The sequence below is a fragment of the Euprymna scolopes genome, chromosome 6, assembly GCF_053919585.1.
Source record: "Euprymna scolopes isolate OS-2025 chromosome 6, ASM5391958v1, whole genome shotgun sequence".
Lineage (NCBI taxonomy): Eukaryota > Metazoa > Mollusca > Cephalopoda > Sepiida > Sepiolidae > Euprymna > Euprymna scolopes.
The window spans coordinates 38,088,620-38,116,248 of NC_136487.1; the positions used below are offsets into that span (position 1 = coordinate 38,088,620).

General features: G+C 31.7%; 1 protein-coding gene across 1 annotated transcript in view; it reads right to left on the reverse strand.

Annotated features, from left to right (window-relative positions):
- Positions 1–27,629, reverse strand: part of LOC145277613 (ATP-dependent RNA helicase TDRD9-like) — a 228,291-nt gene that overhangs the window by 80,523 nt on the left and 120,139 nt on the right. The window contains exons 24-27 of the mRNA XM_080129144.1: positions 24,802–24,927; positions 3,548–3,632; positions 2,705–2,797; positions 431–538 (exon numbers count right to left, since the gene is read on the reverse strand). Coding sequence (XP_079985270.1) covers positions 431–538; positions 2,705–2,797; positions 3,548–3,632; positions 24,802–24,927 — 412 coding nt within the window. The remainder of the gene's footprint in view (positions 1–430; positions 539–2,704; positions 2,798–3,547; positions 3,633–24,801; positions 24,928–27,629) is intronic.

The following is a 27,629-nucleotide window of genomic DNA, read 5'->3' on the forward strand; positions in this document are numbered from 1 at the left end:
TCCTTGAATAGGAGGTAGCCAATGACCATGCACTCTTAACAATGAAACTTTGAAAACAACTGTTGAACAAAGAGCTAAGGAAATTTTTAAGATACTTGACGTCTATTAAATGCCTTTCTATGAGGACAGAGTAAGACAGAAGGCTTCTTTTAATGGGGTGGAAATCCAGCTCTCCAAAAAGAAGCACTTTAGATTAGGTCAAAACAATAAAAAATTACCTTAGTCTAAAAGGATATCTTCACTGGTTGAGGGCAGAAAATGTTAGTACGTCAATGGTGTCTAGCCATTTGAAGAAAACTAGTAATGTGAAACAGATTTATAATTATAGTCACGCATCAACTAAATGACTAAATTTGTTTTCCTAAAATATTTTTTTAAAACAGCCATAAGGTTTATATTTTTCTATCAAAAATGAATATAAAGAACTTACATAGACCAATCTGTCAACAATTTCTTCAATTCTGGCTCTGTAATAAGCAACTTCACCACACTGGTATGGAGCAGCACACATCATACCTTTGTGAGGATCTTTTAGCATCTGAAACAAAAATTTATAGGTTAAAAATAAAAATGGGCAGTCCAAAGAGACAGATTAAATGGATCCGAGACACACTACAATAAAAAAAAACACCACTTTTTCTTATTTCCAGTTGAATGACGAACAATAAAATATTTAGACACATAAGTTTGTATTGGAAGACAAAAAAAAAATAAATAAAAATGTATTTACAAAAGTTGTACCAATTGTCTAAAAACTTTCACTTTATTTACAAGCAGGCTTTGTTATACATACATGGAAAAAAAACATGATAGAGTAACTTGGTCACATCTTTGAAAACATTTTTTAAAGTTAATTAGAAAATTTAGAAAACCAAATGTTGTATAATCTGTTATTAAATTATTATATAACACCAGTTGTCCAGTTGTATAAAAAATGCATAAATATATTTTAATTCATGCAGATTTCTTATTTATGATTATAGAACCAATTCTCTATTGATTATTATCCAATACATAATGCTTTCAAAAGTTATAAAAAAAAATGTCTTCTCTATGCTTCGCTAGAAACGAAACTAGAATTCTTAGTGCTTTCAATTTTGACTTCTAAGCAGCAATTTTTGTTGACTAAAACCAAATCGAAAGTATGCTATAGGTCCAAATTTAACTGTAGACTAAATATTCATAGAGGAGTTTGGTAGAAACTTTTTGCACACACACCAACAAGGTCACATTTATTAATATATATATTTCTGTGTGCTAGAATGTTTTAATCTTAAATTTTATGCAATTATGCAGAATGTAGGAACTATGCATAAATAGAACTCAGTATAATAGTCAAATGAAACCAATGATGTATGAGAAGCAATAAAAAATTAATAAGCAATTAATTAACACTCGTTTTTCAAAGGATTATGCAAATTAGTTAACCTTCATGTCGTCGCTCGCCTATCCATGATTGCTTGTCCTGAACTGGTTAATTGTATTTTTTGTCATTTTTTTCTCTCAAAGCCTTTGATTATTGAACAGTGTTTGGTCTGATAGAATAAGCGGATTCCTACCTCAGAAACAACATGTCCAAGTTGGTGAAGCCATGATACACCACACAGATATTGCAATATAGTTTTTAAATAAAATGATGTGTATATCTATAATATAAAGCTGAACATCTGTGTGTGTGTGTGTCTGGTCACGAATAGGCTCCTATATGGTTGACTATTTTAAAAAACTGATTACATATAATGATAGATGTATCAAGGATCAGGAATGGGTATGTTTGATCTGGCAGAACGGTGGTTCATAAAAATTGTGGAGTCTGCATACACGCCTGGACCACAAAGTATGGAAATAAAAAATTAAAAAAAAACGTTTACAAGGGTTTTTGGTATAGATGTACATAAGAATACTTTGATAAGTATGTTTTAACTTAAATAGGGATGGTATAATAAAATTGTGGGGTCTGCGTTCACGCCTGGCTTCCATAAAATGGAAATAGGCACAAACTTTAATAAAGACTTTTCATATTTATCTGCGTAAGTATATTTTGATAATTATGTTTCAGTTTGAAGAAATATGGTATAATAAAATTATGGGGTGTTTATTCATGCCTGACTGCATAGGATAGAAATATGTCACAAAGTTTAACAAGGTGTTTTAATATAGATCCACAAAATATTGCGATAAGTGTTTCAGTGTGAACAGGTATGGTATAATAAATTATGGGGGTTATCTATTTTTTACTTTCATCATATTTTGCTTTGGTTTTGATACCCCCAAATTCGAAGCTATCTCTTTACAACCCTTCCTTTTCATAACCTATCATACTTTCATAAATCAGAGTCCATTTTCTGTAGGCTGTTTTTGAACCCAGTCAACGACGGGTAATTTTGCTAGTATATATATATATATATATATATATATATATGCCAACCATCAACTTAAAACATATCTCTGCATGTATTCATTACTTGTAACCACATTTTGAACTAAATTATACTTTAGCTATTCAAAAAAGGATATTCTTTGGATGGACTGAATTCCACTAAAGTGGATATTTTTTGCATATAAAAAAACTATAATTTTCCTAACTTTCTCTTCTTTTTGTAGATATTACCTGCTGAACGTTTTTTACAATTATTACTATGAAAGCTAGCCTCACAGAATCAATTAAAAAATGTTTAAACAGTACAAATTAAAATATACTTACATTCAACTTATTATGGTTAAGAGTAACTTGTACATGAAAAAGGTCTTCTTCATGTTCCACATACTGCGCCCAAAAATGGCCACATTCCACAACCTTAGAATAAAAAAATAAGATAAGTATGTGAAAAAGAATCTTAATTATATGAAATAAATGTGTAACTTACGATTTCATTCTGACTGATTTGGACATTTTTAAAACCAAGATAAAAACTTTTTTGTTAGGATAATTGGATATAATATTTTGAAAAATTTTCTGTCCTATATATATATATATATATATATATATGCATAATATTTTATTCAAGAGTATTGAGATTACTTCCATCTGTTTCAAGGCAATAAATCATAAAATCTTTTGAAAATATTCAAATTATTTTCAGAACAAAATTTTCTTAGATGCTCACGAAACAAATAATGTCTACAAAAGTTTAATTTCCACCAAAAACACAGTAAAATTTGTAATATATTTGACAATGAATCTTTTGTGAGTTTTACTTTATGTTTGATGGAAATAAACTTTTGCAGACATTATTGTGGTTTGCTTTCTGGGTACTTATAAAATTTTTGTTCTGAAGAAATTTGAGGTTTTGAAAAAAGTTTTGTTTTATGACTTACAATAAACATTGCCTTGAAACAGCTGTAAGCAACATTAATATTTTTGTGGTATTTGGAACATGAATTTGGATTTTGAACATGAAAAAGTTTTAAATCGAAAAGAAAATCCATAAAACAGAAAATGGAAAAGAAGATAACCTATAAAAGAAAAAAAATCATAAAAGAGGAAAAAGAAAAACATCTATAGAAAAACAAAAACAAAAATTGTTGGACTAATAATAAAACTTACATCGGATACTGTAATCAAAATGACTGATTTATTTAAATCTGGTAAGCTGACCTGTCCAGAACAATTGGAAGTGGATGCTGTGATTCTGAAAGAAAATAAACATAAGACTGTAACAGTGAAAAGAATGGCATTTATTAAAATAAGTTTCTAAGTTTGATCTATTTAGAGACAAAAGCTAATTATTATTATTATTATTATACTAAAAAAGAGTGAATCAAAACTTGTTTCACTAATATTTTGTAGATTTTAATAACACAAAATACTTGCTTAAAATATTCCTCAGTTTTAGGATTGAGTTATGTTTTACAACATTTCATTGTAATTGTTGTAATTAGCTGTAATTTACAAATAACTCAAGTGATCATCTCTTCCTAACTTTCTATTAATCACTTTCACCCTCTCTCAATATGTTATGAAGCCCTCCATCACCACCATTCTTATTCTACACATTGTCTATTAGTCTTGCTCCCATCACTTTTTATCTTTATGTTAATTAACAATTGAAGGCATTAAAGTAAAGAATAAAAAGATTACAATAATTCTTTATATACAAAAGGGAATATCACAACAGGCAGTAATATGATTTGAGAAACAGCAAGAGACATATAGCAAAGAGAGAAATATAGAGAAGCTTATTTTGAATATAATTTTGTTTTTTTATATATAACTAGCTTTGCAAATTCACTTTTTTTCTCCAAATAATTTAACTCATACTTAATAGGCTACTCAACAGTTCACATTTTTAGTATAACCTTTACTTAAATCTTTAAATGTAAATACAAGATAGTTCCCCTCCCCTCTCTGCACTATATTTCTTTAAAGTTTGGTATATTGTAGCTGGTTAGATTATAGTATAATCTACAAAATCACAATATACATTACTGAAAACACAAGCAATAAAATTACTGGAGGTGGAGAACTCAGCTAAGCCTTATAAAGATAAAATACTCTATAATCAAATAATTCCATTTAATAACAAAATAGAGATACAATACAGCACATCACTGTCAAATTATTTTATGGAAAAAAGAATAGTTCCTGTATTGTATCATGGTCACAATCGCAGCATTCACCTTGGGTCAGTTGGTCTGGCTCTTCATAACAAGTTCACCACATCCTGACCAGACATGGCGAAGACTGTTTACATTATGAATACAAGTCATTCACAGTTCCAGCGACAGACCTTGTGAAGGTTAAGGCCCAGAATCGGTTCAGCATCCTGCTTCACCATCCTAAGCTAGGTTTTGAGTTGGCCATTGCAATGTTTTCTTCCAGCCTCGTGGTGGTGCTTGGTCAATGACTGCATGAATGAAGTCACCTGGGTATCAACAAAGAGCATGACTGAACCAATGATGGAGTTTGTCAGGGAGAAATTTTTGGAGGGAGTGGATCTTGCAGCAAGTGCGAACTGTACTGTTGGAGATGAACTGTTGCTAGCGGACACGGAGGATACGCCATAGGCAATGATGATCAAATAGTTTCAGTTTGTGTCAGTCACCTACTAGTGACCTAGTATCCAATACAACTGACTGATTAATCACTCATCTTGAGAGATTCATACCCCCCTAAGAAATTCCAACAGAAACCAAACAGCCAGCCATGATAACTTCCTGAATGTTCCACTGCCATTGCTTACAGAAGTAACTATTTCAGTTCCTATCAATAAAGTAAATTCTGTGAAACCAAAGCTGTCTTTTGGACTGCTCACAGTCAATGCGAAAGACTTATAGAAAACATGAAAGAATCCTATGCATAATCTGTTATAGCTGCAGTGGCTGAGCAGAGGTTTGGTTTCCACAAGTTATAACAAATAACAAACGGGGTCCTAAACAATTGTAAAACTTCTATTCCAACCATCATCAATTGTTGAGGGGTGATTTCCTAGGCATCTGAGAGAGCCAAACTTTTGCAAACAAGTTTGCATCAAATTACACCCTTTGTGATTAGGACCGCCTATCTTTTGAATTTCCTTCTATGATCGTAACCACTGAGCGACATCCATATATCTGCAATGTTGTCACAGTTATAAAGAACCAGGATGCCAGCAATATAACTGGTTCGAAAAACAATCCACTAATAATGCTCAAGTTGAAACTGGAACTAGCATTTATTCTTATAAAACTATTCTTCCATTGCTTAAAGGAGAAATGCTTCTCATTACTATGAAAACTTCATTTGTCTGCCTGGTATTTAACAAAATTGGAGATTGGTCTTCTGCAGCTCAGTACAGACTAATCAGTGCTCTGTGTGTTATGAGTAAGTGGCCTGGATCTGTGAAAATCACCTTATACATAAAACAATTTATTCAGTCACAAGTAATATGGATCTCATCCTGCAGATCAACAGGATCAGTGAATATATTGATTCGGATTTTGTTTCTTGAGCAATAGCTTTTGATATATGAAAGACTTTTGATAGAATTCAGTACAAAGATTTTCTTCACAAGCTTGCTAGCTATGGAATATCAGGAAATAACTTCTATCTTTCTGATATGTTTATGAAAGTAATTGTTGATGAGCAAAAGTCTAAAACATAAAATCAATGCCTCAAGGATCCATTCTGATTCTAAACATTTTCCTGATATTCATCAACAATCTTCCGAATCATATTCTGCAACCATTTGCTGAAATGTATGCAGACGACAACGATAGATGGTAGCAATTCAAAGAACATCACTGATGATCAAGATCTTCCTAATCCTTTCTCTTTTGACTTAGACCATAAGGTGCAATGGGGAAAAAAGTGAGTTTTTACTTTTAATTCCTCCAAAACCAAGTTTCTCTCCTTTCGACACCATTACTCAAATCCTTACTTTTCCCTAGTTGAAATGAATGACTATATGATGGAGATGTCTGCTTTGATAAGATGCTAGGACTGACTTTCACACCAAACCTGAAATTGAAAACTTACATCAAATCTGTTGCTAAGGTCACTGGAAAAATGGTTGGATAATTCTACAGATCCAGAAAGTATTTCACCCCTGATGCAATTGTTTACCTGTATAAAAGTCAAATATGTCCTAACATGAAGTACTGCTGCCACATCTATGGAGGTGCCACTCAGCACTCTTTCCTGCTCTGACATCTTTAATATCTATCTAGTAAGGGATGCTTTTTTTTTTTTTTTTTTACATCCTCTTTCTCACAGGACAGATGATTGCTAATCATTCTCCACTGTATTGTTAGTAGGTACTCAAATCTATGTTCTTCCCTGTAAAACTTTCACAACAGAAACACATCTAACTAAAACCACTGTAAATAATGTCCCTTTCTTCCTCAGTTCGCCTAAAACTAAATGAAATCGGAACAAAACCACAGTGCTGCTTCCCATCTGACTATAACTTGGTCATTTTCAAGTCCAATCTTAACAAATTTTTGTTAAGCAGTACTTTTAGTTTCAACTATTATTATTCTTACAGAATTATTTCACAGTGCACCTCTCAAACTCATTAATCTTTATCCTTGAATGGTCTTTAGGCCTTGATAAACCAAGACTCAATAGTACATAATAAAAAAGATAGTGGACATTCTCTAATACTTAAGAGGAAAATTTTCAAATGGGCTTGGGTATTTCGATTTTTCATGACCAATGTTTAAATAATAAAAAAGAGAAATTTATAGATGTAAAAATTTGCTAAACTGAACAAACAAAATAGTTATGGATTGTAAATAAAGACAATTTTACCTTGAGATAACCATCTGTATAATAAAAAAAGTAACTTACTTAAAAACAACTGAAGAAAAAAAAACAAAAACAATACATATTCCAAACAACCTTTTTGACCTCCAAATGGACTACTCACGATCGCCTCTGCAAGTTTAAAATATTAAACACAAAAAAACTGGATTTCCAAATTAATCTATCTATATATCCATAAAAGTGAAAATGTCTCTGTGTGTGTACATTTCCCTACCAAATAACTGTCAATTTTCGGTCTAGTGATTCGAGATTTGACATAAGGAATATTGAGATTTGGAAAAACCTTTTTAATCGGGTTTCAGCCAGAAATTTGGCTGTCAAGGAGTCAAAGTTCAAGGATTTGACTTTTGAAAACTGTACCAAACTTCTCCATCAATTTTAGGTCTAAACACTTGAAGTTTTAAATGTAGATTACTTGGACATTAATCAAACTTTATAATTTGATTTGAGCCCCAAAAAATAAATTAAAAAAAAAAAATTGACTACTGCGATCTCTACGAAATTACTCAGCTAATTTCTAGTCTAAATATTTGAAATTTTACATAAAGGGTATTCAGAGATAGGGCAAGCATTTTAATTGGTTTGCGTTGAAAATTTGAGCTGCCAAGAGGTCAAACTTCAAAAGATTTGACCTTTGCAGTGTCTAGCAAACTACTCAACCCATTTTGAGTCTAAACATTTGAAATTTATACATAACGGGTATTTAGACATGCGGCAAGCATTTTAATTAGTTTTGAGGCAAAAATTTGGCTGCCAAAAGGTCAAAGTTGAATTAGCAATACATATGGCCGTTAAAACGCTTTGGATAATCACAGATTTCAAGGGGTTTCTGCTAAAATAGTCGTATTTTGAAAACCAAAGCACTTTAAGTCTTCAAAATACCACTATTTTGTTCGGAAATGAATATACTTTCAAATGAATTAGTAAATAATAACATACATTATATATTTTTAGAGTTTTAAGCAAATAAAGTGATAAAAATGTGAACATCATAAAACGGCATTTTCGGTAAGTTTTTGTAACAACACTCCCTGATTTCTAAACATTCGTACCGTGTTTCTGTTAAGAATTTTTTAATGAAATTTGGAAATTAGCCAAAAGATGTTATTTTTAATAATTTCGAGTGTCCGAAATTCATTTGACCACTTGCTTTTTTGTTGTGTAAAAGAAAAGATTTCAAAATGATGAGTATTGAAAGTTTTGAAAAAAATTTTCTTTGGACACTCACTATTAAATAAAAATCTTTTTACTATGTTTATTCGTTAAAAAGATGATTGGACAGGGTTTTCTCTAGTGGTACATAGCAATTTAAAAACATAATATCGGAAAAAAATCATTATGAATTTGAATTAAGACATCTGTAATAGTAGTGATAGTAGCAGAAGCAGCAGCGATAATATGGCGTAAACAGACGTTTGTTTTTGTTGTTTATCTTTATTCCAAATCGATTTTTTTTTAATTGAAAACCTGGTTATAAAAAAAATTCTTACATGTTTAGTTAGAGCTATTTTGTTATCAACCATACAAATATTTTAAAAAATTGGGTAGTAGTAAATTTTAAAATATTTTAACAAGCGAAAATGTGAAATATGATGTTTTGGTTCACGTGTACGAACGGTACACACACTTCTAATTTTCGTCCCTAAAAAATGTTTCCAGTGAATTATTATCGAATGGAAACTAATCTACCAGATTATTAAAAAATATAAAATAAAGTAGAAATAATCAATATTTAAATATTTGTAGGAGATTCTCAGTTAAAAAATAACGGAAGGAAAAGACATGAAATGTAATTAAAAATCAAAATAACATTAATTCAAAATTTTTAAGAATTTGCCAGCTTTAGCAAAAACTTATTTCTTTTTTTATATTTAAATAGAATTTAAATACTTGATATTTTCCCAAGCATCATGTTTTCTGTTAGAGGGACGTCACATGTTTAAATAACATTTATTTTTGTCTGTTTGTCATAATTCTTGCAAAGTTTCACAATGGGTATCAAACACCCTCTTTAAAAAGAAAAAAAAAAACTTGCTTAATTCTGTCTAATCCTAGGTATGAGTGGCAAACTTCCTCCTAAAACCTTTAGCCTTAACAATAACGCTAAGTACAAGAGGCAGAGCTCCCCACTAAACAAACTTCCTCTGTGAGCTCATATAAACGTTAAAAAAAAAAAAAAAAAAGCATAAAAACGTTTAAAGAAAAGTGCACATGATTACCCCCCTCCCAAATAAATTGGTCAACTGTCCTAAAACGCTAGGATCATCTTGAAATGGTGAATTTGTCTCTATCAAGTCTTCAGGATGTTTACACATAATTTTCCTTAGCCCTATCATTAACCTAAAGTCAGAGTGGCAACCTCTCTACCTTCTCATAATTGCACAAAGACCTTCCTGAAACAATGAATAATCACCTTTTAGAAAACAAACAAACAAAAAAAAACCACCCAGGATTTATATATCATAAGAAAAAAGTGTGTGGGGGGGGGGGGGTAACTGCCTAAAACACTCGAATGATTCAAAATGAGAACTCATTTTACATTAAATTCTAAAATAATCTTTATCTTTTATTAAAGTTTTTCAAGTTGTTCACATGCAATTGTCTATAAAGGTAGAATCACATATTTTGGAGAGGTGGTCAGATGGGGAGGGGTAACAGAAGGTATTAATCTATAATAATACCAAAGAAATATTGCAATATATTCATTTTTAACCAATCCTAGATTTCGATTTCAGTTTTTGGCACATAAAATGTATTACAACTAAACTTTGAGTTCTCTAACTTCTTTTCTTTTAATGAATACATGGCATTTTTAAGCAATTGCAGAATATTTATGTACATTTACTGCAGATTATTTGGAAACCATTCATTTCTGGAGATTTTTCAATAGCATATTCAGATTCCTTGCACAAAAATACACTTATATGGCAAATTTCATTGCTTAGTCTTGTGTTTTAACAAAGATATAACATTTTTACTGAAAAAGTAGTGCAAAAAATGTGACAAAACGCATATGGTCTTAAAGAGGGGAAAATATTCAAAAATGCAGGGCATAAAAATAGTCATAACTTCCTTGATTTTAATTGGATTTTAAAAATTTAAAAAGATTCTTTCTTAGCTTATCAAGCTCTTTCTATATATACCAATATTGAAATATTTTAAGCCATTTAAATTTTTTCATGTGTATTGCTAGTTGAATAAGTTGACCCTTGCAGATTCAACCAAATTTCTCTGCTAATTTTGGGTCTAAAGACTTGAAATTTTAGATGTAGGTAACTTGGACACGAGTAAAACTTTGTATTTTGATTTGAGACCAAAATAATAAATGTTAAGGGGTCAAAATTTCAATCCAAGTTATAAAAATTTGACCTCTGCAGTCTCTACGAAATTACTCAGACAATTTTTGGTTTAAACATTTTAAATCTTACATAAAGTGTATTTCTATGTAGGGCAATTCATGAACAGTACATAGGGCCTGAGCAAAGCGGGGCTGAACTGCTAGAATATATATATTATTTTGTGGAGGTGGGGGGGGGGCAAAACTTTATTATAGCTATTAAAAAGGGAGGACTGAGTTTTTTTGTATCCATGATAAAAAGAAGGATGGAGGGAGAACATTCAATGGTGGTTGAGAAAAAAATAAATAAATAAGGGAGTAGAGTGGGCGACCAGGTTTTGCCCTTACTTTTCAAAGCTGAATCGAGGGTTTGTTTGTTTTTGTTTAGGGAAACGAATTTAAAGAGGGGAAGACTAAAATAGAATCAAATTATCGGAAAGAAGAATAAAAAATGGGAGAATGCTTAAAATAAATCTATCAAAATAAAAAAAATCAATTGATAGATTTATTTTAGTCGTTCTCATTTTTTTTCTTTCCGATAATTTTATTTTAGTCGTTACCCCCGTTTATATTCGTTCTCTATACAACAAAAAAAAAACTCGATTTGGCTTTGAAAAGTGAAGGTAAAACCTGGGTGGCTGACTCTACCCCCTTATTTATCTATTTTTTTTTTTTTCTCAATCACAATTGAAGGTTTTCCCTCCGTCCTCCTTTTTACCATGGATACAAAAAAACTGTCTTCCCTTTTTTATATATATATATATATATATATATATATATTACTCTTTATGTAAATACAGTCATATCTCGCTACGATGTGCAGACTGTTTCAATCATATTTGATTTCAACAGGCAAGAAAAATTAAAATACAAAAATTAAAAAGGTTCCAGACCTTTTAAAATTTTGAGGAGAGAAAATATGCCGTAACTAGCATGCATCAAGGTTAAAGTTCTAGATAATAACACATCATAGCAAGATATGGCTGTATTTACATAAAGAATAATAAAAAAATATATAATTTGCTCTCTTTGATTGAGTACTATCAATTACCGTTGTTTAAATTCAATTATTCTTAATTTTTTAATATTTTTCTACCTGGAATATATATATAGATATATTATACAAATATTATTGGTTATATATGTGGATACATGCTTCAGTGGAATCTCAATTTAGAGAGATCCTCCTCATTAGACTGAAAAAAGGTGTGACACTCAGTCTGATGAGGTGGGTGTCTTGAAAGCGAGATTCCGCTGAAACATGTATGCATATATGTAACTAATAATATTTGCATAATAAATATACTATGTATGTGACACTATATTGTAGTTCCATGGTTGGTAGTTGCTTATGCACCCTCCCCCTTCATGGGCAGTTGGTAATTTGGCTGTAGGCAGAAGGATACACAGAAGTGCAGCCCCATACTTCCCTTTCCTCTATCGACCTCTTTCGTTTGGATAGCATGGGGTAAGCACACATATTTCTGTCTCTCTGTAAACGAGAGGGGGGGGCACCCCCTCCCCTTCAACACTAGTTAAGCGTAGTTAGTTTAAGTAATGGTGAAAAATGAATTATAGGATATGTAAATTGTAAAAGTATTGTAATATATATTGTATACATAATATAAAATAAAATAGTTAATTATATTAACTATTTTATATATATTACGATTGTGTATATATTAAATATATATTACGATTGTGCTGTGTTGTGTGTTTCCTTGTGTCTGCCATAAATGTCCCATTAAACAACAAAGCGGTCCGGAGGACAAAGAAAGAAGATTCCAACCAGAATGCCACTAGGATGAAGATGTCATCTTGAGAGAATGAAGGAGCCACACGTATATCCAACATCTCAAGTATGGTTTTCTTCTTGATACACAGACCCTGATGACTGGTCCATCTTCACGGGACCGTTTCTAAGACTTCTAACCATGTCTTTATCGTTTGGATATCGTATCTACCAGCCGGGGAGCTGGTTGCATTCCCAGGACGTTCCGCAACCAAGTAACTCTCCCCGGGGAAGCATTAATGTCCTATATACAAGCTCTGTCCTCCATTAAGCACTCTTTAATAAACACGGGTTTCAGTGGATCTACATCTAGAAAACTAAACTTATATAACAATGCATTATATGTATATATATATTATAGTGTTGGGACAATTAATCTGAATCCGGAATCGGAAAACAATCAGAGCTTTTTGGGGTATCGGAATCAGAAAAATTTGAGCCTATTTTCCGATGCCAAAACAGATTCCTTTAATGATCTATTTTATTTTTTATTTTGTTTTTATAAAACATCTTCCACTGTTTGTAGTAATAAAATAAATATTTATTGATTTAAACTTCCAGTAAGACTAAAATCTCTAGATCAGCCGTCACAAGTGTGTTTTTTTACGTTTGAGAAAATACATGCACATTTCAGTTCTGCTTTTACAGTAATCGGGACAAAATAATTTTATAGTAAAATATTTAGAGATTTATAAAGAATCAAAATCGACGATTGTATCGGAATTGGTAAAAATATTGGAATCATTCTATCACTAATTATATATATATATATATATATATATATATATATATACACACACAGTCCTGATCAAAATCATAAGACCACTCAAGAAAGTAAGCGTTTACGCATATTATTGAATTTTTAATCAAACAAACGGTTGAAACCATTGCCAAAAGGGAAAATATGATGGAAAAAAAATGAAATCTGCTTCATTCGAAACCTTAACCCTGATCTAATTATTTTTTAAAAAACAAACATTTTCACCTGGTCAAAATTATAAGACCACTTTAATAAAATCGGCTAGTTTTGAAAAAATGAATACGAAAAGCTTTCTATGTCACTAAAAGCAACTTGTTAGTGGATAAAAAACATCTTACTATATTATAAATGGCAAAAGGGAAACCATTATCAGAGTTTGAGAGAGGAAGGATCTTTGAGCTTAATAGGGGTGGACTCTCCCATAGATCCATTGCAAACCAAGTGAATCGTAGCAAAACAGTCATCACAAATTTTTTAAGAAATCCAGATCAATATGGCCACAAAAAGAGTCCAGGTCGACCAAAAAAAATAACCCCATCATTGGATCGCCATATCAGAAGAAGTTTAAAAAAAAAAAAATCCAGTATGAGTTCAAGTCGATTGAAAAGCCAAACAGCGGCAGAATGTAGTCCTAAAACCATCAGAAGGCATCTGAAAATGAAGGTTTCAATTATTTAAAGTGACTGCAGAAACCACGTCTTCTTGATCAGCACAAAACAAACTGACTTAAATATGCCGCCAAATACCAGACTTGGGATGAAGAGAAGTGGGAAAATGTAATTTTCTCCGATGAGAAAAAGTTTAATCTAGATGGTCCAGATGGATTTCAACACTATTGGCATGATAAAAATTTGGCCAAAGAGACTTTTTCAACTCGGCATAGTGGAGGAGGGTCTTTAATGATCTGGGGTGCTTCCTCGTCAACTGGGACCCTAAAGTTGCAAGTAGTGAAAGGCCGGCAAACATCATTGAAGTACATTTCAATGCTTGAAAATGCTTCTATCAGGACTGAAGGGCCACGTCTATGTGGAAGAAATTGGATTTTCCAGCAAGACAAGGCTGCGATACACACTTCTCGACAAGCACGAGAATACTTTTCTTCAAATAATATAGAATTGTTAGATCATCCAGCATGTTTTCCGGACCTCAATCCCATTGAAAATCTTTGGGGATGGATGGCAAAAGAAGTGTTCAAGGATGGAACCCAGTATGATTCAATAAAGGAACTTTCTGACTCGGTTTTCAGTACATGGGATAAAATTCCTTCGCAACTGATAAAAAACTTAGTCGCAAGCATGCCGAAGAGAATTTTTGAAGTAATTCATAATAATGGGAGCTATACTTAAATACGGAGACCCTTTTTAGTAATTTATAATTGCCTTTTGTCAGATAAATTATCAGTGGTCTTATAATTTTGACCAGGTGAAAATGTTTGTTTTTTATAAAATAATTATTAGATCAGGGTTAAGGTTTCGAATGAAGCAGATTTCATTTTTTTTCCATCATATTTTCCCTTTTGGCAATGGTTTCAACCATTTGTTTGATTAAAAATTTGATAATATGCATAAACGCTTACTTTCTTAAGTGGTCTTATGATTTTGACCAGGACTATATATATATATATATATATATATATATATATATATATATATTTAAAGGAGATTAGAACAATAGTCTAAAGAGCTGAGTGTATTTCAATGTAACAGTGAAATTACTAGTTTAATTAAAATACAGGAAAGAGAAAGTGCTCGTTGTAATTTAGATATATAATAAGCTCGATAGGTAAATATCCTAGAGCTAATTCAATATTAAGTAATGTGATTGATAATTTAAAATTTAAAAATCAAATTATAATTAAATTAAAATTCTGTTTCATAAGAAGGAACAACAACAAAATCAATTATCTTTACGATCGTTTTGGAAAACAATGCTTTTTATTGTGGTAGACATCAAGTTACGTACAATAATTACATATAGTTTTTTAATAAGCAAGATCTCCTCGTCAGCAAATTTTCGTACAGATAATTGATTTTGTTGTTGTTCCTTCTTATGAAACGGATTTTTAATTTAATTATAATTTGATTTTTAAATTTTAAATTATCAATCACATTACTTAATATATATATATATTCTGCTTCACTTTTTTTTTTTCAAGTAAGATCTTTGACTTACTTGTTATTTCATCAAATACTTTTGCATGCAAAATCCGATCCCACATTTTGCTAATTCCTACCCTCTGATGAGAAGGAAAGTATTTCTTCGAAACTCCACAGATTAAGGACTATCCACTTATCTAGTGTTTCCTTTTCAGATTAAATATTTTTTTAAACTCATTTCAAAGTGTTTTTTAACATGTTTTATAAACTGCTTGCTCGCATATATATATATATCTATACAATATTTATTATGACACTATATATACATATTTCAAGGTCGTACCATTGGTTTCGGCGAAGAGATTATACCGATTTTCCACAGTATATTATTACTGTTTTCGGTGTATCGAAACCAATGGTACGACCTTGAAATATGTATATATAGTGTCATAATAAATATTGTATCTTCAGCTCTCACATCTACGATCGAGCACTTTATTGGATTTTTTTCATCACCCCTGGACACGCTATATATATCTATATATATAAAAATGTAAAGTTGGTTCGTTCTAAACAAATAAAACCATGTTTATATGTTACCAATTTATTTGAAATTTTCAGACAACCCATTTTTAGAGTCGAGGTATGTTTTTATGTTATTAAAATAAATTTACCTAATTAAAATATTAAATTAAATAAATATATTTATTTAATCGTTTCTGCGAATCTGTTCTGTTGATAAAACTGAACTTCCGGTTTGATTCATTTCACAGCCACGAATTGACGAAAGGTTTCATTTTCTGTTAACTCGAAACTCCACGGATTAAGGACTATCCACTTATCTAGTGTTTCCTTTTCAGATTAAATATTTAAACAAAAAAAAACATTTCATTTGTTTATCTTCCAAATTTTTTAATTTACACATCTTTTCTTTATTATATAAGGCCAAAAAAAAAAAAAGTTTGTTGCTTGCTTTTGAGTTTTTTTTTTTGTTTTTCTATATGAGATTACTCATGCAGAGAGTGATCCGTGCTGAAATAATGTTATTATTTAAAAAGTCATTCTTAACATGGGGAGGTAAGGATGTTTTGTACCTATTCTGTACTTTAACCTTACAATTGAATAAATAAAAAAAAACATATCGTAAAACGTTATTTAAACGTGGAAATATGATTTAAAAAATAGCGCGGATCGCTCTCTGCATTAGCACCATTTTTATTTATTGCGGACTATTATTCTCATCTTTATTAGTTGTTGTTTCACGAATTTTCGGCCAACTATTCCTCTGGCCTTCATGAAAAGAAGTCCTTTTATAAATGTTCAGTAACTTTTTCCTTTTATTATTCTTAAAGAGTAAAACTTTTCTTATTCATGAAAGGAGTTAAGCCTACGTAAATAAATAAATGTTTGTACACGTGACAAATTATCAATAAATAGTTTAGTTACTTTTTTTAAAAAATGTTTGTAAAAGTGCGAAAGGCGACGTTGTTGTATACTCCCATGCTTAATTTCTATACTTATAGGTTTTTGGAATTTTTTTTTCACTGGATTATTATTGATTGGACACTAATTAAACAGATTATTAAAAAAAAAAAATGTAAAAAAGAAATCATTATTTCGACATTTGAAAGTGGTGCTCACTTTTTAGTTACAACGTTCTGATAAATCAGTCACCCATTTTGTAAGCAATAAAAACGCGGTATATCAAAACCATAGAAAGTAAAAATAATGAGTCTCTACCGCATTTGTAAGTCAGAAATATATTTGTTTCTCAAAGAAAAAAAAATAGAGAGAACAGGACTTTTTTTATTGTTTTCATGAAAATAAAGTTTCGAGATTTTTAATTTTTTTTTTTTTTTTACTTATTTAGTCAGTTTGTGGTTTGTTTTTTTTAAAATTGTTTTTGTGGAAGGTGAGTTTTTTTTCAAAACTTTTGTTTTGTTTCTTTTTAATTTTTTAAAAGTATTATAAATTTCACTAACATGCTGGAGAAATGTTTAATAATTTGGTATTTTTTTAGATTAGGTCCACCTCCACAATTTTCCTTTCAATGACGACATTTATAGGTTTCCGAGTATGCTGAACACGCAAATTGCATTGAAATTTTGCGGAAATAAATAGTTGTATTATGCATTGTATTCTTCGGCGGCCATCTTTTTACGTGCACACGCGCCATAAACAAATACACACACGTAAAAAAGATGGCCGCCAAAGATTACAATGCATAATACAACTTTTTATATCTTGATAACTACTTATTTCTGCAAAATTTCGATGCGATTTTCGTATTCAGCATAGTCGAAAACCATTTCAAGTCGTCATTTAAAAGAAAATTGAGGAGGTGGACCTAATCTAAAAATTTACCAATAATTTTTAATCCCGTACGCCTCCCGATACATTGCTTCGTCAACATGCGACCATTTTATATCTCCCGAAGACACTTCCGTATTTAGAAAAAAAAAAAAATAAATAAATAAAAAGTGACCGATTTACCAGAACGTGGTAACTAAAAAGTGAGTATCCCTTTCAAATGTTGAAATGATTTTTTTTTTTTTTTCTCAATTTTTTTTCATAATCTGGTTAGTGTTCAATCAATCCAGTGAAAAAATTTAAAAAAACCTATCAGTATAGAAACTCCACCACGTAAGTAAATAAATAAAAAATGTTATGTGCGCATGCGTTAGCCTTGACTAGGGGGGTACTAAGGGAACGACCATTAAATAATTCTGCGGGTCGCCATGGAACTCAACGCCCAAGGAGTATCAAAATAGTTTTCATGATCTGAAGAAATTTTTTTTTTCCGAAAAGTGGGTGATCACTTTTCCATCTAAATTTAACTTAAAATGAGCACCCACTTTCTGGCCACCTGAGGAAGGGGCATTTATTTTCGTGTTTATTGGCTTAAAGGTTTTTTTGACAAGGCAGTTTGGTACGCGAATGCATATTTAACAGTTTTCGTTTATGCTCATGCATAGCATAAACAAAGGCTACGTCTGTGAAATGGAAAATAGTCCCAGAGTTCAGGGGTCCATGCAAAAGAAATCAAACAAAAAGACTTTTTAGCCAAGAAACACACAGAAAGAAAAAAAAAATAGCATCCATTTTTTTTCTATCGAATTCATTTGCTGTTTTTATCGAAAACTATTTTCCCCCGGATTTTTGATATAATTTTCCATTAAGGGCTGTGCGTCTCACGTTCGTAAATAACAAAATTTTTTTTGTAGATTTTGGTGTGCTAAAAACGAATCTGCAAACCGTTTCCGTCGCAAAAAAATAGTTTTTATGATATGAAGAAATTACTTTTTCGAAAAAGTGGCGATCACTTTTCCATGTAAATTTAACTTAAAATGAGCACCCACTTTCTAGCCACCTGAGAGAGGGGGGATTTTTTCCCATGTTTATTGGCTAAACAGCTTTCGTTTATGCTTACGCATAGCGTAAATGAAGGCTACGGCTGTTAAATGGAAAATAGTCCCAGAGTTCAGGGGTTATTACCATGCAAAAGAAATCAAACAAAAAACTTTTTAGCCAAGAAACAGAAAAATGTCGCTCTCTCAGGTGGCCAGAAAGTGGGTGCTCATTCTAAGTTAAATTTACATTGAAAAGTGATCACCCACTTTTCGAAAAAGTAATTTCATGAATGTCATGAAAACTTTTTTTTTGCTACGTAAACGGTTTGCAGATTCGTTTTTAGCACACCGAAATCTACAATAAAATATTTCGTTATATATGAACGTGAAACGGGCCTTAAAGTAAAATAATACCAGATTTTTTTGAGCAGATTTGCCGTTTAGTTGTACAAATATCCTCAAACCAGGTAATCACTAAAAGGGATTTTTAAAAGTCGTCACCTGTATCGAGCAAAAGTTTAAAACCACCGATTATATGCCAGCCTACATCATGGTAACATATATTGAGTGAGTTCCTAACAGTATTTTTAGTTTAAACTCATTTTCCCAAAATTTCCCCAAACTTAACGTGTTCGATACAGTCTGCCGCCATTTGTATTTTTCAGATATACCGATAAACATTGAATGTTTTTGAACCGATTATCCAGTTAGGTAGAACACTTACTTTTCTTGCCTTTGATAACATTTATTTGTTATATATTTATTTTTTGACAACTTTGCTACAACTGTGTTTAGTAATATAAACCCTTTTCATTTAATGTAACGTTTAGTCGACTCGAAAAACAGTGTTTATTGGTGTATTTGAAAGCTACAAATGGTGGTGGACACTGTTGATTACTTTAAGTTAGAGAAAGTGAGTTAAAACTAAAAAAACTATCCAAAATACTGTCAGAAACCTATCCATTATGCCAGCCTATGTCATGGTAACATATGTTCGGTGAGTTTCAGACACTGTTTTGTATAGTTTTTAGTTTTCAACTTACTTTCCCAAACTTAACGTATTCAACAGAATTCGCGACCATTTCTGTTTTTTGAGCCAATTAAACAATTTACATTACATAAAAACACTAAACAATTATCCAATTAGGTAGAAACGTAAATTACCTTACCTTTGCTTTCATTTATTTGTTTTTGGACGACTTTTTCGAATCTGTGTATAGTAACCCCCCTCCCCCCACCATCAACCAAATATTAATTACTAAATCACATTTTTTAAAACAACCAAAAAAAAAAAAAGCATTTAGCGTTTCAACATTTTTGCTACGTTCAGCTTCATCCACTGATTGTTAGTCAAGTCCAAAACATGAATGATTGACAGAAACTCTCGAGGATCCAGATCAAATTCTGCAAGAGTACCATTTTTTTCAGTTTCGCCTTCTTTTTCACTTTTTGCAGTGGATTGCTGTACTAATATAAGAAACATGCATTTTCTCTTTTATTAAATTTTTCCATTACACCAAATTGAGCCACTGCAACGCGTGGCAGGGTACAGCTAGTATATATATATATATATATATATATACACGGTGTATTTAAGAGGCGATGAACATTAAATTAAAATAAATCACAGAAAAATGTTTTATTATACAAATATATGGCTTATATTACAACTCTACGCATTAAATTAGACTTTATTTCTTCAATAGTCTGTCAAATATTGTCTTCCAACTTGCCTGAAGAATGCGTGGAAGAACTGCATGAAATGCCAGAAGAACGCAAATAACACTGCACGCAGACCAACACGCTGACACTTTACTAACTGATTTTTTTTTCTTCAACATTATGGCGAGAAAAAAAAATGTATAAAATTCTGAGGAAGGAGTATAGCTTTGAAATATTAATTTAAAACAAATGAATATTTGTTAATTTTTCATGATATTGCGTTTTAATTTGGCTTTCAAGCATATTGCATATATATTTTATTTTAAAATTCAATCAACGCTTCTATCACAACCCTGGCTATATATATAAGTCACACAAAAAACCGTCTTGGTGCATCTAGGCTAGCACCCATCCATAACTAGGAATCGAACCTCCAGTATCTCTTGACACTCCACAGTTCTCATTAATGAGCTACAAGTCAGGTGATATCTCTAATGTTTTATGTAAAAAATGGACTACTACTTTAGTAGTACATACAGAACGTGTTTTACACACACATAACTTAATATTATTCTGTTTATTATTTATTTTACTCATATTCTATCCTTCCTTCCCTGTGCAATGTTCACTGCTTCCCCCAGTTCAAGCTCTCTCTCCCTCTCTCTATTTCTCAGTTTTCTAGGACTCCTACCATCTTCTCCCTCCTTCGCTCATTTTTCTCCATCCTCTCTATCATATCTCAATTTTTTGTGTGTCTGTTTTCTTGTTGATGCAATATTTCCTCCTTCGTTTTTTTTTTTCTTCTTTTTTTCATCATTTGCTCGATAGTTCTTTATTGGTCCAACACGTTTTCACAATTTCTCCTATATTAACTACTCTCTCTCTCTCTTTGCAACCATTGCGCTCCTTTTGTGTTTATTATGTTGCCAAGGCAACGTGGCAGTCAAAAGCATCACGCGATACAGTCTGGTAAAATGTCACAAAGACCTTTTGAAAAATAAAAGTATTGCGAAACACTTAGTAAATAGAAATCAATCGATCCATATATGTTATGTAACCATTCTCTCTTATTGTTTCTTCTGCTTTCTCTCTCTCTATATATATATATATTAGTGGCCTGGCAAGGCTACAAGGGAGACAACCAAAGCAGCAAAAACTGAAGCTGGCTTGTAGGATACTATATATACAAATGTAGGCAAATTTGGGCATATTTTATTGGTTTGAAAATATAAGTTCTTTTTTACCAATTGTCATAAAATTCTAATCACAGAATATATACTCCTATATTTTTTTTGTGTGTGTATTGATATTCATATTAAAAACCCTTTATTCTATTTATTTAAAAAGAAAATACAGCTTTGTTATTTATTGGTCGAGGAATTGCACTGATCTGATAAAGATCTAGTTGATTTGCATATTCTTTTAAACATTCATTTTAATCAATTCCATATTAGTTTTTCTTATTGGACGATCATTTTAGTTAACTATTACATGTAATTATATTCATGCAGATATTCTATATGATTTATACTTGTGTAATGTTTGCGTAAAAAGTAAACAAAAACCTCTTTCTATATATATTTTTGTATGCGTAAATATATTTGCTTAAAAAAGATTTTCCTACCAAACTCCTGTCAGTTTTTGGTCTACAGACATGAAACTTAATATATAGGGTATTCAAACCCATGCAAAACTTTATATTTCGGTTTTACCTGGGGAAAATTAGTACAAAAGTGTGAAAAGTATAAAAATGGAATTTGTCAGGTAATGGTTGAACGGCAGCATTAGGAATAACAGCTATTGGTTCATGTTTAAATATTTAGCCTTGCAGAAAACATGTTTTCATAGTTCAGGCATTAAAGTCAAAGGAAAATATAATCGTAAGCTAAAGGTTTTGGTTTCGATTCTCAGTGGCGGCGCACAAGTCATTTTTTTTTTTTTTTTTACTTAAGGGGGTTAGTTTCATGGTGGCAATGTCTGTGTAGGTAATGGTAAGGGTATTAATCCGTAAAATTATGATTATGAATGGTAAAGATTTTTTTGTAGTTTGTTTAATATTTATAAAATGATTGCTTTGTGTAGAGAGATGGATGCCATGTTTGTGAAGGTATGACGCGTTCGTTTTTTGAATAAGTTGTTTTTAACTCGAACAATGGATCTGTCAGTTCTCAGCCAATGAGAGAAGCCGGAAATTTCGAAGGGACAAATTATTTTCTTTTCTTTTTTTTTTATTCAGTAATTGGAAAGATAATAGAGTGCATGAATCAGTTACGAAGGGTGCTGGGGAAAAATAGTCCCGGTGATGAGGGGGGGGGGCGGTAAAAGGACTGTAGATTTAGAAAGAAAATAGGAACTACCTTGTCAAAAGATATTGTGATTGTGATGATGTTGCTCCTAGGATGTAATGTAGGATTTTATTATAACGATCAAATATGTCTAAAATGGCATTAATAAGATAGTGGCTAATAATCTAAATAAATTTGTATGTGGCATATGTTGTTGCAAACTTACGGTATTTTGATCCAGAGGGGAATTTCTGCAATCATTTTATTATATATAGAAGATAAGTTTATTTGAAAACACTTTAACGATCATGTTAAGCTGGCCTAATGGTTATCATATTTGACTCACTGTCTTTAGGTTTTGGTTCCGATTTCAGTTTGAGTATTTTTTTTTTTACTTACAAGAAGTGAACTGTTTAGAAAAAACATAATACTCTTATGCACATATTTCAATTTCTTTCCATCATTTTTACTTGATTTTTTTTTTTTTTTTTTTTTTTAAGGAATTTAACATTACGTTTAATACCTACAGTATTTCTATTTATAATAAATAAAAATTCTGCATTAATTAAAATATAATATTTATGCATATTTTATGACCGGGCAGCCTGCTAATAATTCAATAAACCATTTCATTTGGTTTTCAAAATTAAGCCTACATAAACACATGTAAGCATGTTTAATTTGTTTTAAGGTTAAAACAACATTAACCACAAAATTATAATTTAAAATATCAATTCATTTAGTCTTCAAAATTGCCTAAAAAAAAAAAAAAAAAAAAAAAAAAATAGATGTACTTAGTGTAGACATACTAACTTCACATGAGACTGTAACTCATTTGAAAATAATCATAGATTTCATGTTTGGTAATTGTACGTGTTCCGTTGCTTGCAAACAAACATTGTAACTGTACTACAGCCCCATTCTATCAAATATGATATTAAAAAGGCAACAAAATATATCTAATTTATTCCACAGTATCAGAAAGAATAAAAAAAAGAAAACGGTCTTATTACAGAAATAGATTGAATGCAGGGAAGTGGAGATCGTCTGAATTGCTATTTGCTTTCTCAATTTCCCTAAATACTTGAAATCAATATGTTCAGCAGATTTTACCCACAAATTTTTGTGCGACAGGACAAAGATTATATATCATTATATTAATACATATGATTAAATAAGCATTTTCTCTCAATTAACTTACCCTATATTCTCTCCAAGAGTATAACCACACATACTGTCCACATATATAAAAAACCCCATGACAGATATGCTATACACCTACCTGCATTATATAATAAAAGCTATACTTCTGCATCAGAGATCAAGTTAGTTCCCCAAAACAGTCTTAATATTTTATTTCACTGCTAATGTAACTATCGCTAGACGTCACATCCCTATTATGTTACCTAGCATCTTCTCTCTTCTGATGAAAAGCATTAGGCTTCAAAATACCATGGCATAAAGAGTTCTCACTTACCCTACACACCTAATTGATGCATACCTTTATTGAATAAATGAATAAATCTATATATATTAGTATATAGTTTTATATTGTCATTTTCTTTCTTTATTGATTCCTATATAAGCTCCAAAACAATTTGTTGAGCTTTGCATTATCCCGATAAGACTCCTCTTAAAGAATTGATCTTATTCTCTTAACTCCCCCATTATATATATATATATATATATATATATATATATATAAAAGACTCCCTCTTAAAGAATTGATATTTGTTCAAAGTAATGTAACTTGTAATATTCGGATTATTCAAACCACTGTTCTCATCTTGAGGGTTATTTTAAAAATGTTTTGGACGATGTAACCTCCAATCGTCTTCAAATGTATCTTGTCAAACTGGAATTTGCATAGAATTTCAAATGGAACACTTTATTTAATCCACAAGGGTAGCATGCTCTTGTTCTCTCAGCCATGACTGCATAGAAGTCCTAATTAATTCACAATTGTATTCTGAGTATTGCTTACACTGAGGATTAAACCTTCAACCTCTAGAAGAGTGTCACCTACAACTGAATTTTATCAAGTACTTTATCCGTTATACCACAAGTCCTTTCGGTAATTCCATGCAGATTTCAGAATTCTACGTGCCTGAACAAAGTTAGAGGGTTCATTGGTTGAAATGTTGTGAGAATAGCATTCAAAATGGGGACAATAGTCCGAATGAGCCAGATAACATGCACCATCGATCGTCATCTGAAAAATTCAGAAACATAAGTATTATAACATTCTCTTGTTCCTCTCTTAATTTACTTACCTATTTGTACGTAATTGTTGCATTTGCTTTGTGTTACTGCTTTGTGCTTGCTGCACCATCTTCATCAGTTTGTTTGTTGCCTGCCTTGTGTACTGCTCGACTTCCAACTGCTGACGACTTGTTTGTCTACATAAGAAAGACAAAAATATTAATGCTTGTGTTACCATCAAAAGCTTTTACGCAAGTTTGTGTGATCCAGAAACAAGGAGAAAGACAAAGAAAAGGTGAAAGATCTTTAAAATTTTCTGTATAATCCACTGCTTTTAAGAAAAACATTACACCACAAGAATCCTTCCAAAAGTAATGCCTCTTATTTTTTTTATTCCACCCGAATGGATTAGAGGGGATTTCAAATTGCTTTATTATGATAATTCAATTCATGTATTCGTGACCTGAAAGTTTCCTCTCTCTGTTGCAGATATTAATGGTGTGATAAAAAAGCAACTCCTGCCATGAATGTGCATCAGAAGCAGAAATGCTTGAATTTCTCTATGCAAAAAAATTGAACTGATCAACATTCACCGGCGCCTGTTGAATGTTTATGAAGCCAATACAGTTGATGTCAACACAGTTATGGAATGGGTTTATCAATTTCAGAGTGGTGACAGATGTGAATGACAAGGTGCACTTCAGATGCCCATGCACAGCCACAACTCCAACGCTGGCAAAAGTGCATTGAAAATGGTAGTGACTATGTAGAAAAATAAATTCTGGAGAACAAAAAGGTGACTCATTTTAATGGTACAACAAATTTTTTCTTAGTTAAAAAATAGAACAATCCTCATATTTCTTTTAGCTTTTTTTTTTTTTTTTTTTTTTTTTAAATGAAAGAGGAATTACTTTATGTTGCTTCTACGTTAAAAGGTTTCTCGGTTTCTCTTATAGGGATCAAATTGATGCATTCAATGAGAATATGCTTTAAATTCATGACATATTAGTTGTTCTGCCTTAAATAAGAACGTGTTCTCCTTGTATAATTTTCTTTATTCTTTTAACTGTCGGGTCACCGCTTATCAAGACAAAGGTCGACTCAATGATAAAGATTAAAAGTGGGATGATGATTCGAAAGGATCAGAAACAGTGGGCAGAATGGACAGAAGATTACTTCAGGACTTGATTATGCAAAAGGATAGCTGAACATATATTTGTTTACATGAGGCTAATGTCTAGCAATGTTGTAATCGATAGGGAAGCAGCCTTGTGGTATCTTGTTTCACTGAGGGATGTTCCAAAATAGAAACTTCATTGTTATATGGACAGATTTCAACACAGAAAACAGCAAGTCTTTATTCAATTATGTGGCAAAAAATAATGCTGATCTTGGATGACGTTAAACAATTCAAAGAACTAGAAATTAAAAGTATGTACAGGGTGGAATGATAAAATTGTCGCCCTAAAAAAGACAACATGATACCATTTCCATTTGATGAAAACTGTTTTTCTTTTTTTGTTGCAGACCATCTACTAGTTGACCAGACGTGTACAAATCCCACGAGCAATAGGAGCCTTTGAAAGTGACACAATGTTCAACGAGCAAGATTGGAAATGCGCTGCTGTACAACTCATGCTCTCTACTATTCCAAGTTATGACAACAATACCATTGCCAGCATCCTCAAAATGCAAATCTAGATGGTTCAATGCTTGAGGGCACAGCTCAATGAAGTTTTTGGCCACAGTTATGGTCTTTGGTGTGGTTTCAAGTGAGGGCCACATCATTCTACCTCACATCTTTGAAGTCAGCTTGAAAGTCAACTACAAAGTGTACCTGATGTGCTGAAAGGTGGCTGCTAGCAGACTCTGGATGTGTCAGCAGGATTCTGCGCCAGCCCACAAGTCCAAAGAGACCTAGGCTTGGCTTCAGAAGGAGTGCAACCACTTTGTACCCTTCTGTCACTGCTCCTCCCCCGATCTGAATCCACTGGACTACTTTGTTTGGTCATATGTCAAGATCATCACCAACATGACCTCCCACAACACCAAAGCCAGCCTGATCAGCGCCATCTACTGAGTAGTCACCGAGCTCCCACTGGCACTTGTGGAAAAGGCATGCTCCCAGTTCTGAACCCGTATCGAGGCGGTGATTGAGGCTGAAGGTGGCTACATTGAATAGATGTCAACTCTACTACATAATCAAGTCACCTGAATTTATTTTTTCAATAAAAGTTTTAAAATAAAAATAGTGTTGTTTTATTTAGGGCAACAAATTTATCGTTTCACCCTGTATAAGCCCCTTTTTCTTGAAAATAATTTTCAAAAAAGATTACTGAAACTGATTAAAGATACACTTCCTGATGGTATATATGGTTGTATTCAACCAATATGATCAATAAGATCAAGTCTTTATGGCTTACTAAAAACACATGATGGTATATCCTTACAACCCATTCTTTTTTAGGAATAATTTATGTTCAGCATAAGTTAGTTAAATGGTTGGCAGAATTACTTCAATTAATACTTAAGATATATTTAGTAACGAATTACATTAAGTATTCATCTCCTTTTGCAGACTATATATGCTACTTGTTTTTTTGCTGAAAATAATTTTTTGTGTTCTTTTGATGTCAGCAGTCCATTTACATGTGTTCCCTTGCAAGAAACCAATATTTGTGCCAATGTACTAAATCATTGTTTATCAGTTGGTCCCACCATCTCCCGTAATATGTGTTTGACGGCGAGTTTCCAAATGCTGTAATTACTCTACAAGTGTGTTCTAAACTAGAAAAAGGTTTAAAAAAAACATTCCTATTAGCAAGAGTTGGGAACTATAAGTTCATTACTCTCCAAACTGTAAAGAGTATAATCAAATACAATACATTGATATAAAGAA